At 40.0% G+C, this 17,260-nt stretch overlaps 3 protein-coding genes across 3 annotated transcripts in view; 1 reads left to right on the plus strand and 2 right to left on the minus strand.

The window, feature by feature from the left end:
• LOC123980885 (zinc finger protein 208-like) overlaps window positions 1-17,260 on the plus strand; it is an 808,576-nt gene that overhangs the window by 88,981 nt on the left and 702,335 nt on the right. The window lies entirely within an intron of this gene.
• The window catches only part of LOC123980920 (coxsackievirus and adenovirus receptor homolog), a 51,692-nt gene that overhangs the window by 20,187 nt on the left and 14,245 nt on the right, over window positions 1-17,260 (minus strand). The window lies entirely within an intron of this gene.
• Window positions 5,496-7,960, minus strand: LOC123980926. Its single transcript, XM_046065539.1, has 3 exons — window positions 7,848-7,960; window positions 6,834-7,196; window positions 5,496-5,780 (listed from the first exon to the last, which is right to left on the minus strand). The coding sequence occupies exons 1-3, from the start codon at window positions 7,915-7,917 to the stop codon at window positions 5,584-5,586; spliced, it is 630 nt and encodes a 209-aa protein (XP_045921495.1). The 5' UTR covers window positions 7,918-7,960; the 3' UTR covers window positions 5,496-5,583.

The following is a 17,260-nucleotide window of genomic DNA, read 5'->3' on the forward strand; positions in this document are numbered from 1 at the left end:
CCACACAGAAATAATAGTAATCTCTTAAGGATTAGGACAACTGCACCAACTCCAGCACCCAGAACAAACTCATTTAAAATGGCTCTCTTCAATGTGAGATCACTTTCAAGTAAGACTTTTATCTTAAATGATTTTATCTTTTTTTATTTTAAAGAAACCTGGTTTAGATCCCTCCCTCCCACATAATTTTAGACCAATTTCAAAACTGCCTTTTATTGCAAAGATTCTAGAAAGAATTGTGTCCAAACAGCTGCTCACTGTACTGGAAAATAACAAAATATTTGAAAAGTTTCAGTCTGGTTTTAGGAAGTACCACAGCACTGAGACTGCCCTGCTTAAAGTCACCAATGACCTTTTAATGTCTGCTGATGAAGGCATGTGCTCAGTCCTGGTACTCCTGGACCTTAGCGCTGCTTTTGACACCATTGATCACAACATCATGTTAGACAGACTGAGGCACTGGGTGGGGATCTCTGGTACTGCCCTAGAATGGTTTTCATCCTACCTGTCAAATAGGAAGTTTTGCGTGTCTGTAAACAACTATGTCTCCTCATTCTGTCCAGTTAAATATGGTGTGCCTCAGGGGTCGGTCTTAGGACCCATTTTGTTTTTTCCTTGTATCTGCTTCCCCTTGGACATATTATCCATAAACACGGCATTTCTTCATATTTCATTCATATTTATGCTGATGACACACAAATATACTTGCCCGTCAGATCCACAGACCCTGGAATGCTGAGTTCACTTAACAACTGGCTTTGTGAAGTTAAAAAATGGATGTCAAATAATTTCCTCCAACTGAACTCAGACAAAACAGAAATCCTGGTCATTGGGTCCCAGCAGATGGCTTCTTAAAACATAATTTTATAGGAGAGCTTTTCCCGATCTTATTTGACTTTATTTTATCCCTTTTATTTTATTCTATTTTACTAATTTTATATTTATCTTAAACGTGTATTTTAGTCTTTTCAATGTTTTCATGCTTTTATCTTGTATTGTTTTTGTATTATTGTCTTTTGGGTATTATTGTCTTTACACTTGGTAAAGCACTTTGTAACTTGTTTTTGAAAAGTGCTCTACAAATAAAGATTATTATTATTATTATTATTATTATAAATTTTCAAGTTGCTCAGTGCTGCTCAGTGAAGATTGAGGGTGGGGGACACAAGACAGCTGCTCCTCTGTTGTTGTAACAAAACACTTCCTACTTTATAATTCTTTATTTCAGAGTTATTAAATTAATCCAGTAGCCTCTGAATGCCAAATGTTTCGGTTTTGTTTCCTGATCATTCTAGTGATATAGAAAGCTGTCATCAGATGACTCAACCAGTGTGCATTCCTGAAACATGAAACTATACACATCCTCATTAAATTAATTACTCACTTCCTCTGAGTTTCAGCAGCTGAAACACTTTGCCTTCACATTTGAAATTTAATCTTTATCATAGAGTCACATAAGAATTACTGCAGACTGAATCATTAGGGAGGAGACGAGTTTATCCTGCTGCTGCTCACAGACACAAAGTTCAAACTTAACCTGGTTTAAATTAAAATTTCTTATGTGGAGTCTTAACTGAATTATTGTGACTGTGAATCAGATCTCCTGTTTGGCTGTTTTTCTCCTGAGCTGATTATTTGTTCAGTTCTTATTTATTCAGTTATTTAATCAGCAGGAAGAGAAAACTTTTAAACTGAAGTACTGAAAGATAAAACTGGTCACATTTAACAGTAGATGATAAGCTGCGCTGTGATCAACATGTTGCCAAGAGACAGAAGTCATGTTATTATATAATTTTTAAATGTGTGTTTTCTACTTTATAGAAATCGGACTTTCAACCAGGAGACCAGTGTTTGTTTTCCATGTGATACAAAAATTCAACATTAAATATTTTCATTTAAGTGATGTAGCTACACACATAAGCTACGCAAACTACACAAGTAACGTCACTTATCTTTTTCTAACCCTAACCAAAGTACTTATGTTGCCTTAACTTAACCAAATTGCAATATTTCACAGCTTTACGAACATGGCATTTCCAAATGGCAATGTTTCACAACGTAACGTTTCATTTTGAAACTGTAACCAGACGTTGCATATTTATTGTTGTTAACTTGACCACGAAGGGGTAAACGTACAAAACAAATGCAAAAGGAGTACCCAGGGCGTTAAAAAGCGACGTCAGGGGATTTTGACGAAGCGTCCATATGTGACAAGTAGTGAGAATGTGTTGTGACCTCTCTGCAGCCTTCGACACCATCTCTCACACCCATGGGCGCCATATAGGGGGGAAAAGTTAGGACAATTCCAAAGGAATAATAAATAAAAGGCAATTATAAACTAACATCAAATTATATTATATTATATTATACATTATATAAACCATCATCATTGAGTATAAATATATTTCAAATCTAATAATAAAATGAATGATCTCTTTGTTTTTACTTGTTTTTGGCAGTAAAAGTTAAAAATCCCCATTGACCAAAAAGCAAACCTCCATACTGACAGACCACTGCATGAAATGGTTCGGTCCTGCCTTAGCGCTCTCATAAGTGATGGTGTTTAGTTGCAGTCAATAGATGTGCCAGAAATGCAGTGATCACAATGTTTCCTAGTGAACCAAACTCTGGTTTTCAAAAAAGGAAACAGAGATATGAAAGAGAGGAAAGACAAAGAACAGGATGTCACTCTGTAACCCAGTTTTTCACCAAGAAAGGTGTGCTGTCTGTGAGTGGTGTTAACCTGTTGGCTTAATTACCACAGTGAAATAATCTAGCTATCTGCAGACTAGTGTTAGCCAACATCTCATCAACATTTAATCAGTGCAGGAAAACGTTTAGCAAGATATTCATATTAAATCATTGTCTCTGCCCCTTTTAGCAGACTAACAACAGATGAGTAAGCAGCAGCCCAGTCTGCCCATAACTGTAGCCTCCCTGTCCCAGTGAAGAAGGTGAGCAACACTATGTGAATTAGTTAGCATCATTCCAGGGAGGCTGTGGGGATTTTTCTCTCTCTCTTGCTGTTTTTACCAGAACAAAAAAAAGACAATGAAATATTTCTTAATGACAGATATTCAAACACAAATTATTTTCTCAGATAATGATCATTATGAAATAAAAAATAAAAAAAAACACCTTCCTGTCCATACTGGATGCTGGACAGCAGCTTACCTCAGCCTGCATGTAAGTTACAGACTATATTAAAATAATCCAGTTTGATACGTTCATTTAAATTGAATTATGGCCATTAATGACATCTATAGATACAAACTTCATTATTCCCATCATGAAGGGCAATTTATTTGAGAAGCCAATAGTGAACTGCATCCTGTATGCAGACTTGCATGTGCAAATCACCAGCAATAAATATTGTGATAGTACTAATATTGAACTACAAGAAGCAAGACACTTGCAAGCCTTTAATTAGACTTATGTAAAGCTTTTGATGGGACAGTTAAGTCTTAGAGAAGTGGTGACAACAGCTGCGCAAAGGGCGTTCAATTACATTTTTTTTGTCATGGGGCCTAAAATTCCTGGCGGCCCCCCTGCTAACACCTTCCTTTCTGAACTTATTGTCTTTACTAGCACTAGCCCACTTTCTTGGATCCAACTCTCTCTCCAACAGGAAACAATATATCACCTTCAAAGACCTCTGCTCCATGTTGGTGCCAGTTAACCATGGAGTGCCCAGGAGGTCTGTGCTTGCCTTCTTTTCAATGTCTACATACTACCCCTTGGCCAGATTATCCGTCACTATGGACTCAATGTCCACTGCTATGCTGATGACACCCAGTTGAACATCAGCACCAAACCCACAACCCAGCTCCCACCCTTGTCACTTGGACAACTGCTAACCTTCTCAAACTGTACAATATTAATTCCAGTTGGACAAAACAGATGTTTTATTTTGTGTGTTTTGATTTATTAAATTATTGTGAAAGAAAAATGCTCTACATGGTGGTCAGTCTATGATTTGTTAATGCTAAGTACCAAATTGTCAATAATCATAACCATTCATGAAGAACGAGCGTGCATGGATCAATAATGAGCTGGGACTGTTGCTGAATGTAACACGAGAGTTAAAAGGCTGTGGTGGCGGAAACCAGACAGGGAGTCATGAGAGAGAGAGAGAGAGAGAGAGAGGAGTAATCATAATGATAATAATAATGATAATAACAGTAATAATAACAATAGGACTAGTAACAATAGTCGTTGCAGCAGAGGGTATCAAGCAGGAACACGGGGGCAGCAGGTGACCCGCAACCACAGATCCAGACTCCACAGCTCCAGAGCCAGAAAACCTGCAGGAAGTGACAGGAGGAGAGAGGAAAGGGACGAGAAAGCACAAGACTACAGGAAAGGGAAGAAGTCGAGTTAGTAACAAAAAGACTAAAATGTAGGGGAGAGCCAGGATGATTTTAATGACGAGTTGTGTTTATTGTTCCATGTGTCATGGTCATGATCAGACAAAACATAAGTTAGTACTTTAACACATCCTGAAGTTTTAAATGTCAAAGTTTTACAGTTTAGAAGCTACGATTAAAACATCTTTTTCAATCAATACATTTTCTAGTTAACTGTGGATATACAACACAACCCTACAGTGATATCGCAGGATATGATTCTCTTATATGCTTACTTATTACTTATGATTGCTCATATGATACTCAATATTGTGTAACATGCTTATCTTATTAATTCAGCAGTTAACAGTTGACAGTCAGAAGCTTGTGCTGAATGATAGGAAACCGGGCCCTGATAGCAATACACTCTGACACACTTCACACTTTCCTTAATACAGTTAATACGTTAAGGTGCACTAGAATATGCTACATAAACTGACTTCACCATGTATGGATATCTCTAAAAGATACAGCAGGGGTGCGGTCTCCTGAAGATATACTCAGGCTTGGTGGAAGAACCGCAGACTTGCTGTTAGGCCGTTGTGCTGTGCATGTCTCCAGATATGTTTGTATTTCTATAATAAATATTTGGTATTCAACAGACTTCTCAGGCTCCTCTCAGTTCTTCCCTCATCAACCAACTCCGGGAAGTCGTTGCACTTCAACACTAGCTAGTTATATTATATATATATATAAGATAGCTGTTTAATTGACACAAATATCCCGCTGTATATTATTTGACCAGAACAAAGTATTACTTATTTATCAAACGGGTAAGAAGTTCTTCTTCCATGTAAGCCTACATTTACTAATTTGGCAGACGCTATTATGCTTAAATACGTCCTGAATGTGGGACGGCTACACTGCCGCTGTACTGCTGTGTAGCTGTATTCTGCGGAAAGTAATCCACTGTTACTAAGCGTCTCTTCGTTGTCAACTTCCGTTGTGGCCTTTTGTATTTCCGTTGTGGTTTTTGTATTTGTGTTGTGGTTTTTGAATTTGTTTTGTGGCTTTTGTGTTTGTGTTGTGGCTTTTGTATTAGGCCTGAAACCTATGAGCCACCATATTCACACACAGACACACAGAACATCAGAGCAAATTTAAGATTTAATGAAAGTATTTTTTGAAACCAGGTCGCTTTGTATGTATTTTATTATATCTCTTTATTTTGTCAGAGTTATATCTCCTGTTCAGCAGGATGTTGGAATGAATTATGGTGTGTTTGTCTGTTATGTTTTCTAAAGATCATAAAACTAACAAGAAAAACACCATTTAGAAGAAGCACACCAACTGGCGGACCAATTTTCAGTGCAACATTTCCCTCCTTGTTTCCTCCCTCCTTGTCTCCTCCCTCCTTGTGTCCAGCTGTGTGACCTGCAGAGCAGAAACAGGTGTGAGGTATCAGCTGTCAGCAGGTGAACAGAATGTCAGACATTATCTACTGCACATTGATCACATGACTCGTAGCAGCTGTTTCCTCTAAAGTCTCATCAGAAACATCTTTCTAAAACACAAACATCTGATCTGTGATGTAATGATGTGATTCATAGAGAGATGCAAGGAAACCAAGCTAGGAGAGAAGGAACGAGGAAATATGTTTTAAGAGACATGAGACGTCATTTCGTCTGAAGCGACGTCCGTTTCTGATGACGGCGGCAGCTGATCACAGCTGGATCAGCTGTGAGCTTATATTTATTGATTCTGATTGTGAATTCATTATTGAATAACCCAGAATATGATCATTGTGTCTTTGGATTTATTAGGCTAAATGTTTGCAAAGTCCGCTCAGTTTTAGGCTTTCAGTTTATTTCCTCATCTGATATCCTTTGACACAACTGCATACAGTTTATTTATGCAAGTCCCATCACTCTTCACCAATAGATCACTGCGTTCCATCATATCAATTCAATGCTCCAGCTGCTGATATCAGATGTAGTCTCTTTGTGACAGGCTTGATTAGGGGGACCAAAAATTCGGGACATTCATCAGCTGATTTTACTCGCGGAGCCGCCGGCTGCTTTCATCAGGCTTTATTTTCCTTTGCTTGCTTCATTAGAGACTTTAGTGCAGTTTATTGTCCGACTCTAGACTACGTGTTTATTATGTTTTATTGTCGTCTATTTGGACTAAACACAGGAAAGACCAGCCTCACATGTAAAACATGTTTCTTTCTGACAGACTCTCCGTCTCTCTCTGACTTTAATTGTCTCCATAATACAAGTTGATGGGAGAAATAAAAGAAAAATAAAATCTTTCTAATAAATAAATAAAGTTGTGTGTGGGGCTTTTGTGTGTCAGACAATGAACACAGATTTTAACAAGACAGTGAATGATCAAACAAATCAAATATAACTCTTTGCAGTGATGCACTTGAGATTAATGTGATGTGTCCTGATGTGTCCTGTGTCTCTGGCTCTACACACTCACCTGGCTCTGTCACTGTCAGCCTGATGATGCTGCTGGGATCAGGTTTGCCTGCGTCTCTCTTTCTGCGTCTTGTGTTTTCCTCTCCAATCCGACACTCGTATGTTCCAGTGTCGTTGATGCTGACGTTCTTCAGAATCACAGAAGAGTCTCCGTCCTTCATTTCTGGATCTCTGAGCTCCACTCGACCACGAAACAGTGCATGCTGGTAGTTTTCATACAAGCGACCGTCTCTGAAGTAGAAGACATAACCATCATCTGGCTCCAGGTCAGATCTGCTCCACTCTATCACAGTGATGACAGCACCTCTGTAACCCCGACACTGAAGAGTGGCGTCCTCTCCAGGCTTCAATATCTCCAGCTGTTCTGAAGATATAAAATAATAAATACCATCATATAATAAAACCTGTACTGGATGGAAGCTGTAGACGCAAATGTGCGTTTGCCAAAATACTGTTTTTTATCTGTAGTCAGTTGTTACATAGTCGACTAAAAGAACTTAACAATAATAAAATGAATTTAAGAATCATTTAAAATGAAGTCAAACATTATGAAAGCATATGCACAAAAATGAAGTAGAAGAAACACAGACATCGTGCTTAAATGCTTTTTCATGGACGTCAGAGTGAGAAGAGAGCGAGAACATATTTTATTTTAATCAAAAATATAATGAATATTTCGCAAGGATTAAAAATATAAGTTATATAAGTTAAAATATAAGTTATAAAAACAGTAATTATAATAAGTTATCACGAGTAATTGCTGTGGAAACTACAGTAATACAGAAATTTCCCACATTTCTTTCCTAACGATCATTTATCATATAATCAAAGGTAATCAGTCATCTACCTGCTGATCCACCTCTCAGCTTTCCTTAAAAAACATCAGTACTAACGATACGAATGACAGACAGCTGTATAATAAGAGGTCTATTGTCGTATCTGTTCTTTTTTTTTTTTTGATATTTGAGTTTTATGCTGTTGTATAGCCTAACATGTACATACACACCCTCCTTACCTTGACACAGAGCAAAGATCCATGAACATGTGAACAAAGCCAGGGCTGGCGTCGATGTTAAGGCAGCCATCACAGCAGCACGGCACGGCGGTTTTTTATATACTTACCATAAGGACCTTTTGTTTCTGTTCTTTGGTTTTTAATGGCGTGGGAGGGGGGGGGGTTACAAGAAGTACTTGCAGGACGTCAAACTGAAAATAAAAATAAAAGTGTAGGTACATTCAACATTGCATGAGAGATTACAGTTAAAACTTACTTACTTACTTACTTTATTTATTTTATTGTTAATATATTTGTATTTTTTTACACACACTGACACGCTTTAATTACTTGTTTAATGAAAGGTATGGGGTTGATTGTTCTTATGTAGTTTGTATGATGCTTTGGCAATAATGTTGGGGGGGGTGGGGGGGTGGGGGGGGTGTTTTCCAAGAAGTACTTGCAGAACGAAAATAAAAATGAAAGTGTAGGTACATTCAACATTGCATGAGAGATTACAGTTAAAACTTACTTACTTACTTTATTTATTTTATTGTTAATATATTTGTATTTTTTTACACACACAGACACGCTTTTATTACTTTACGCTTTAATTACTTTACGCTTTTATTACTTTACGCTTTAATTTAATTACTTGTTTAATGAAATGTATGGGGTTGATTGTTCTTATGTAGTTTGTATGATGCTTTGGCAATATTGTTGTTACACATTCATGCCAATTAAGCTAATTTGAATTTGAATTTGATTAACAAAAAATATATAAACTACAAGACTGATGACTAGTGATTTTAAAGTGCTACAGAAGACACACTAACATGAACACATACCATGCATGGCAGCTCGTGTTTGTTAATGAGAGGCAAAGTGTAAAGTGTGTAGGATCAAAGCTGACATTTGCTCTGCTGTGTGTGTGTGTGTGTGTGTGTGTGTGTGTGTGTGTGTGTGCGTGTGTGCGTGTGTGTGTGTGTGTGTGTGTGTGTGTGTGTGCGTGTGTGCGTGTGTGTGTGTGTGCGTGTGTGTGTGTGTGCGTGTGAAGACTTCTCCCCACATCTTCGATAAAAATTACATAAAATACGAGATATAGACTGAAAAGTTATGTAAGGTCTTTACACACCACTCACTGAAAACATAGTTATGGATATTATATTGCATTTATGTCAAAAGATACTGTGTGATTTTATATAGTAACCACCAGATGTCAGCAGAGCCTCTCCAGCCAACAGGATGACTGACTGATCTGGAGTCCCCTTTCTTTAAATCCAATAATGTGTTCTATCCCTTATACATAACCCTTTAACATGCTTGTTTGTCTTTAGAGAGAGGATCCCCTATCGTAACTGCACCAATGGAGGAAAGGGACTTAGGCTAGTTCAAGCATTTAATAAAAAAGTGTTCTGAAATGTGAGCCCTATTTTATTTATGAAAACTGTGTGTAGAATATCTGGCAATAAAATGAGTCTTTCTCTGATTTTTCTGTATTAAACTCTTCTTGACTGAACAGTAAGTTTGACAAACTGGGAGGTGCATCTTCTCAGGCAGGCACAGAGGTGAGAAATGAGAGAGATGAGACACTCTTTCACTCTGCTGTGAAGAAGCAGTCTCAGGTTTTATTCACAAGTGGAGTGTGAAACTGACATGGTGCGGTGTCAGCAGTGATGTTGTGTTGAAGAGACAGTTCAGCTGAAAAGCAAAGATCTCAAAAGTCGATCAGACCCTCCCTATCTGTGGTCAGATGGTAGTTTGTTTGTTTGGGCTCAGCCTGAGAGACAGGGTGAGGAGCTCAGAGTAGAGCTGAGGTGGTTCAGATATCTGATCAGGATCCTGCTGGGTGTTTTCCTGTAGAGGTTTTCCAGACACGTCCAAATGGTAGGAGACCCTGCAGTAGACCGAGAACACAGAGAGATTAATTACACTGCTCAAAAAAATAAAGGGAACACTTAAACAACACAATGTAACTCCAAGTCAATCACACTCCTGTGAAATCAAATTTTCCCCTTAGGAAGCAACACTGATTGACAATCAATTTCACATGCTGTTGTGCAAATGGAAAAGACAACAGGTGGAAATTATAGGCAATTAGCAAGACACCCCCAATAAAGGAGAGGTTCTGCAGGTGTTGACCACAGACCACTTCTCAGTTCCTGGCTGGTGTTTTGGTGATGTCTGAATGCTGGCGGTGCTTTCACTCTAGTGGTAGCATGAGACGGAGTCTACAACCCACACAAGTGACTCAGGTAGTGCAGCTCATCCAGGATGGCACATCAGTGCGAGCTGTGGCAAGAAGGTTTGCTGTGTCTGTCAGCATAGTGTCCAGAGCATGGAGGCGCTACCAGGAGACAGGCCAGTACATCAGGAGACGTGGAGGAGGACGTAGGAGGGCAACAACCCAGCAGCAGGACCGCTACCTCCGCCTTTGTGCAAGGAGGAGCAGGAGCAGCACTGCCAGAGCCCTGCAAAATGACCTCCAGCAGGCCACAGATGTGCATGTGTCTGCTCAAACGGTCAGAAACAGACTCCATGAGGGTGGTATGAGGGCCCGACGTCCACAGGTGGGGGTTGTGCTTACAGCCCAACACCGTGCAGGACGTTTGGCATTTGCCAGAGAACACCAAGTTTGGCAAATTCGCCACTGGCGCCCTGTGCTCTTCACAGATGAAAGCAGGTTCACACTGAGCACATGTGACAGACGTGACAGAGTCTGGAGACGCCGTGGAGAACGTTCTGCTGCCTGAAACATCCTCCAGCATGACCGGTTTGGCGGTGGGTCAGTGATGGTGTGGGGTGGCATTTCTTTGGGGGGCCGCACAGCCCTCCATGTGCTCACCAGAGGTAGCCTGACTGCCATTAGGTGCCGAGATGAGATCCTCAGATCCCTTGTGAGACCATATGCTGGTGCGGATGGCCCTGGGTTCCTCCTAATGCGTTTATCAGGAGACGGATGTCTGGGAAATGCACATATTTCCTTTCAGCATAAACACATGCATCTGTTCCAGGAGGACTCTGGTTAGTTGAAACCATTCTCACCAGAGTTTTACTTGGTTTTGGTTTTGTTCCTGTTCCTTCATCACTGTATCTCACTGTGTCCTCCCTGTACTGAAGGGGGACACTTGTGTCAAGAAATGCTGAGTGAGTGCAGCAGGAGTGATCCCAAATGCAAGACACTTGTGAGCTGAGGTGGAGTTCAGGATTTATTAGTCCAACGCACAAATCAGGCAAGAACAAAACTCACGGGAACAGGAACTGGTTACATCCAAAAAGCAGGTAACGGGTAGTAATAGCAGTAGCAGACATGCGACAATGACCGGACAAAGACTGAACAGAAACACCAGGTATATATACACACACAGACTAACGAGCAGGGCGGGAGCAACACAGGTGACAGGGATCAAGGTAATGAGGCAGGCAGAGACAGCAAAGGGGAACAAAGAGGCAGACAGGCAGAGTGATAATTGGGGAACAGACGGAACACTTGACAGGCAGACATGTGGCAGAATAAATAACCAACACAGACAGAACATCAAGGATCTAACTTCAGACAATAACAGAAACCCATGTAAACGGACAAACACTGACCAACTATAACACAGGGATCATAACAGACAAAACCTAAATGAGAACACAGAGTACCGAGCAGACTAAACCCAAAAGATGCAGAGAAAGAACTAGAATCAAATGCTGCGACAAGAACTAAAACACAGGACTAGGAACACAGACATGGAACAAAAACCCAGACTCCCCAACAAGACAGGACTGAAAGCCAAAACCCAGACACAGAGAAAACAAAATCAAAACACAGAGAAGACAAGGCCAAAACAATATAATCCAGACAAGCCCAGGACAGGATTGTGACAACTTGATTTGCATCATTTTGTCCAGATGGTAAATGTAAAACAGGACTCACACTGATCAGATATGAACCATTGTTTTCAGACCGTTTCTCATCTGAGGGTGTACAACACCAACGCTTTCAGAAAAAGGAACAAAGCGTGGTAATTTTACACTAAAGGGACACTTCAGCATCGGTGTGACGTTACATCCTTGTTTCTAAAGAATCTGTCATCTCAGATCAACCCACCTTCATGTTAAGCCCGCAGCGCTGTCATTTCCTGCATGTAGAACCCTGTGCCTCCTGATGATGTTTTATGAGAAGAAGCAAAACCACAGGACCTATTTTTTAAATGAAGGAGAGAAACCACACAGTCACTACCCCCCCATACAAAGAGGAAGGAAGAGATTTTAACTGGACTGACTAAACAGGTGTTCATTTCATAAAACCAAGTGGTGCAATGGGACGGACATCTTTTCTGCTCTGTAAGTACAACCTGCCAAAACTTAAATGACTGTTAACTGTTACTGTTGCCTAGGAGACTTGATTGATCATCACAGGAAAAGCAATAAACAAGAGCCTAAAGAGAACAAGATTAAACAGTTATTCATTATTTAACAATTTGAATAACTTTCACATCTTTTTACAATTTACATGAAAAGAGGGAAAACGTGTTATAGTGTGGAGTGCAATAAGATATCACAGAGCAAACAACACATTTAATGTTTGTGTTTGTTTCTTCCTTTATTCAATCTGGACCTATTACAGAAATGTTATTCTATACCACAAACACACAGTACATTTATTTAGGGTTGGAGGTTTTTGCTGTATTTTTGGAGCAGGAAGTTTTTCAGTTCTCTGTCTGGTCTGGTTTTATGTTAAATCTCTGGTTTCTCTTCAGTGCTGATCTCTCTGCTGAGCTGCAGGACCAGCGGAGGTGAGTGAACTCTGACACACAAGCTGTTCACAAAACGCTTTCTGGTAAAAGGCCATACAAAATGTGTTCTGTAAAGAGTTTGAACACAAACACAAAAAGACCACAAATACACACTGAGAATGTTTTAAACATACATTCACCTAAATTAACAGACTTAAATAATTTAATTAGTGCATAGTGTGTATTTGACAAATAGAATTTGTCCCTTCATGCATGTTAAAATTAAGATCCAAGAATCCAATTTTCATTTTCATTAAAGTCTTAAAAATATAATGAAAATGAAAATGAAAAAACTCAAAGGTCACCCTTCTCTTTTCCTTTTTCCACATACTGCTTAAATGGCATTGATTTCTAATTGTGTGAACACTGCAACTTAATGGCCAAAGCTGGGAAGCCTCGGAGACGTCGCTCAAAGGAAAAACATTTTTAATCAATGATTTTATAACCACTCACAATTAATTTCAGTTTTTAACTGAAACTTGGTTGGATCAAGATAACAGTGCAGCTGTCCTTATCGAGTCTACCCCTCCCAACTTCAGAGTGAAGCTGAGTGCATAAGAGAGGAGGTGGAGTTGCCATTTTGTTTAATGACTCCCTCCAATGCAAAAAGATGTCTTATGGTAATTTTGCTTCTTTTGAATATGTGGCTCTTCAGCTGAATTCCTCTTCTCAAGCTATTTTTCTAAACATCTACAGGCCCCCTAAATACTGTGCAAACTTTTTTGATGACTTTGGTGAACTGCTTTCTATAATCTGTTCTGACTTTGACTGTGTGGTTATTGTTGGTGATTTTAACATCCATGTTGACAACTCCCAGGACAGAGGGACTAAAGAACTGTGTTGTGTTCTTGATAATTATGGACTGACCCAACATGTGACGGAGCTCACACACAATAAGGGGCACACTTTGGACACTTTGGTCATCTACTGGTGACTGATGTGGTGACTGATGTTGCTCTATCTGATCATTCCTGTGTTTTCGTTGAGAGTGCTATCTATGTGCACACAAATTTTAAAACAGAGGTGATCACAAAACGGCATATCACTGAAAACACTATAGTGAAAAATTTATTGAGGCTTTCTCCTCGACACCCGCACTCTCAGGGGTCTCAGTCAATGAGCTTGTAGATAATTTCAGTTCTAAAATTACAAATGTTATTGATGCCATTGCACCAGCCAAGGTGAAGGTGGTCTCTGGTAAGAGAAGATGTCCATGGAGAAATGCCACGCTGGTTAGAACTCAAAAAAGAGAGTGTCGAAAAGCTGAACGCAGGTGGTGGAAAACAAATCTCCAGGTTCATTATGACATCTATAAAGAGAGACTTCGCATTTATAACTTAGAGCTGAGAAATGCAAGGCAGTTCTTCTTCTCTGACATCATCCCCAAAAACACTAATAATGCACTTGCCCTGTTTGCTGCTGTCGACAGGCTAAACAACAATCCTGTGTAGCCTCTGAACTTCTATCCACCAGGGCCTGCAATGAATTTGCTTCCTTCTTCACAGACAAAATTCAAACAATTAGACAAACAATCAGTGCCTCCATGTCAGGACCGGATATGTCTTGTCCCTCTTTATTTATAATTTATTAACCATATAAACCTGGAGGAATAATACAACATCTGAAATCCTCCTCATGCTGCCTTGATATTCTGCCAACAGGTTTTTTCAAAAATGTCTAAATGCATGGCCTCAGATTTACTACAAATTGTCAACATGTCTCTCCTCTCAGGTTTTTTCCCACAGGCCCTGAAAACTGCAGTCATTAAGCCACTCTTAAAAAAGAGCAATCTAGACAGGTCACTAATGAGCAATTATAGGCCCATATCAAATCTCCCATTTTTAAGTAAAATCATTGAAAAAGCTGTTTTTCAACAGCTTAGTGCTTTCTTGGCACTAAATAACTGTTTTGATGTCTTCCAGTCAGGTTTTCGACCACACCACAGCACTGAGACAGCTCTTGTTAAAGTCTTCAATGACATCCATTTAAACACTGACAGCGGCAGAATTTCAGTCTTAGTATTATTGGATCTCAGTGCTGCATTCAACATGGTCGACCACAACATATTACAAGACAGACTTGGAAACTGGGTTGGCACAGTACTAAACTGGTCTGAATCCTACTTAAAGGACAGGGAGTACTTTGTATCTATAGGTAATCACACATCTGAGCTGACAAAAATGACATGTGGAGTTCCCCAAGGCTCCATTCTGGGGCCTCTTCTGTTTAACATTTACATGCTTCCACTGGCTCAGATTATGAAAAACAACAAAATATGTTACAATAATTGTGCAGATGACACACAGACTTACATAACGATATAACCAGGGGACTATGATCCCATACGGGCGCTGAGTGACTGTATTGAGCAGGTCAACGGCTGTGCCAGAATTTTCTTCAATTAAACAAAGATAAAACTGAAGTTATTGTTTTTGGAGCCAGGGAGGAACGATTGAAAGTCAGTGCTCAGCTTCAATCTTTAATGTTAAGAACCACATATCAAGCCAGAACTCTTGGTGTAATCATGGACTCAGACCTGAATCTGAGGAGCCACATGAAGACAATTACAAAGTCAGCCTACGACCACCTGAAGAATATATCAAAGATTAAAGGACTTATGTCTCAGCAGGACCTGGAAAAACTTATCCATGTATTTATCTTCAGTCGACTCGACTACTGTAACAGTGTCCTTACAGGGCTCCCTAAGAAATCCATCAGACAGCTGCAGCTGATTCAGAACGCAGCTGCTCGAGTCCTCACCAAGACCAAAAAGGTGGATCACATCACATCACAGACTTTTCTTTTTACCACTGCCTTTAATTAAATCCATAGATTGGTAACTTTCACTGCACTGTAACGTCCTGTTTTCTCTGTCTTTGTTTTTAGATTCTCAGTGAAAACTATTTACACGGTGAGAAATAAGTAGGTAGTTGTGTGAAAAGATAATGAGAGTGAGATTGAACAGAGTGAAGGAAGTGGTCTTAAATCTCGTGCCTGAGTGATTTGCAGGAACCTCTGTCCACCTGTAAACGCATAGGTGGGTCCAGAGTATAACTGGATCAAAGTGGCCTGCTGACAGACATGTCCTGGTTTCTCTGTGGTGTCCGAGGGTTTTTGGAGTTTCAGTGGACCCAAAGATTGCTATGGACCCGAGTACAGACTAGCTAGAGAGAGTAGATTAAGTGTACTTCTCTGTTTATTCTCTTTTCAAAATAATTGTAACTCAGTTATTTTTTTTATCCTGTTTTTATTTTCTATCTCACCCTTTCCAAAATTATATTTTAATGTGTTTTTTTCCCTTCAATTTCCCTATGTTGCTTTTATGTTTGGTGTAAAGCACTTAGAATTGCCTTGTTGTTGAAATGTGCTATACAAATAAACTTGCCTTGCCTTGCTATGTTTGGAGAATACCAAAACTGCACATCACCATAAACACACCATCTCCACCGTGAAGCATGGAGGTGGCAGCATCATGCTCTGAGGATGCCTTGCAGCTGCGGGCCTGGAAGGCTTGTAAAGGTAGAGGGGAACATGAATGCAGAAAAATATCACCTAATCCTGGAGGATAATCTGACTCAGTCTGGAAGAGAACTACTACTTGGGAGAATATTTATTTTCCAGCAAGACAACAACCCCAAACAAGGTGAATGTTCTGGAGTGGCCAAGTCAAAGCCCAGATCTCAAGCCAATCCAGAATTTGTGGCTAGACTTGAAAAGAGCTGTTCACGCCTGATCCCCGAGCAACCTGACAGACAAAACTTGCAGTGTCCAGATGTGCCAGCCTGACATATCCACACAGACTCATTGCTGTAATTGCAGCCAAAGGTGCATCTACTAAATACTGACCTGAAGGGGGTGAATATTTATGCAATCATCTTCTTTCGCCTTATATATTTTTAATTAATTGACATTAGTTTGTAAAAATCCGTTTTCACTTTGATATTGAAAAGGTTTTTTGTGCAAATTCTTGTCAAAAAAGCCAAATTACATTGACCATGAATTCATGTATAAAAGAAACTAATGGGTGAAACATCCAAAGGGGGGGGGGGGGGGGGGGGGGGGTACTTTTGCCCGGTGTGTGAGCAACCACATGGTCCTGGTTAGTTGAGCATATCCTGTTGTTATATACAACAAAGTGTCAAACTTTTACTGTGACACATCCAGTAATTTCATTAAAAATGTAACTTATCCCCTTCAGCCTCTCTGACTGTGAGTCCCAGCAGCTCTCAGTTTTTCACCTGGAAGTCTGTCTCTCTGAGCTGTGAGGAGGACGACAGCTCTGCTGGATGGACGCTGAGGAGGAACACAACCAGAGAAACCAGGACTCAGTGTGACGACTGGGGAAAATCAGCTGGTTCTTCCTGTAACATCAGCCACATCGCCCCGTTCGACAGTGGAGTTTACTGGTGTGAGTCCAGAGAGGGAGCAACCAGTAACACCATCAACATCACTGTCACTGGTAAGATCAGACTGTGGAGTTAGTGTTGATGAAGCTGTGTGTAAATGATGAAATGCTGTAGTTTGTCTCTGTGTTGAGGTGGACCAGTGATCCTGCAGAGTCCTGTCCTCCCTGTGATGGAGGGACATGATGTCACTCTGCACTGTAAAACAGAGACCCCTCCCTCCAACCTCCCAGCTGGTTTCTATAAA

Source organism: Micropterus dolomieu, linkage group LG12 (genome assembly GCF_021292245.1).
Source record: "Micropterus dolomieu isolate WLL.071019.BEF.003 ecotype Adirondacks linkage group LG12, ASM2129224v1, whole genome shotgun sequence".
In the NCBI taxonomy this organism is placed as follows: domain Eukaryota; kingdom Metazoa; phylum Chordata; class Actinopteri; order Centrarchiformes; family Centrarchidae; genus Micropterus; species Micropterus dolomieu.

Bases quoted from the DNA above. Each gene is read 5' to 3' on its own strand.
- LOC123980926 (XM_046065539.1), bottom strand. From the start codon at position 7,917: ATGGCTGCCTTAACATCGACGCCAGCCCTGGCTTTGTTCACATGTTCA. The intron at 7,197-7,847 runs GTAAGGAGGGTG...TTATATCTTCAG, and splicing joins GATCTTTGCTCTGTGTCAAG to AACAGCTGGAGATATTGAAG. The intron at 5,781-6,833 runs GTGAGTGTGTAG...TCTGCTCTGCAG, and splicing joins GCTGACAGTGACAGAGCCAG to GTCACACAGCTGGACACAAG.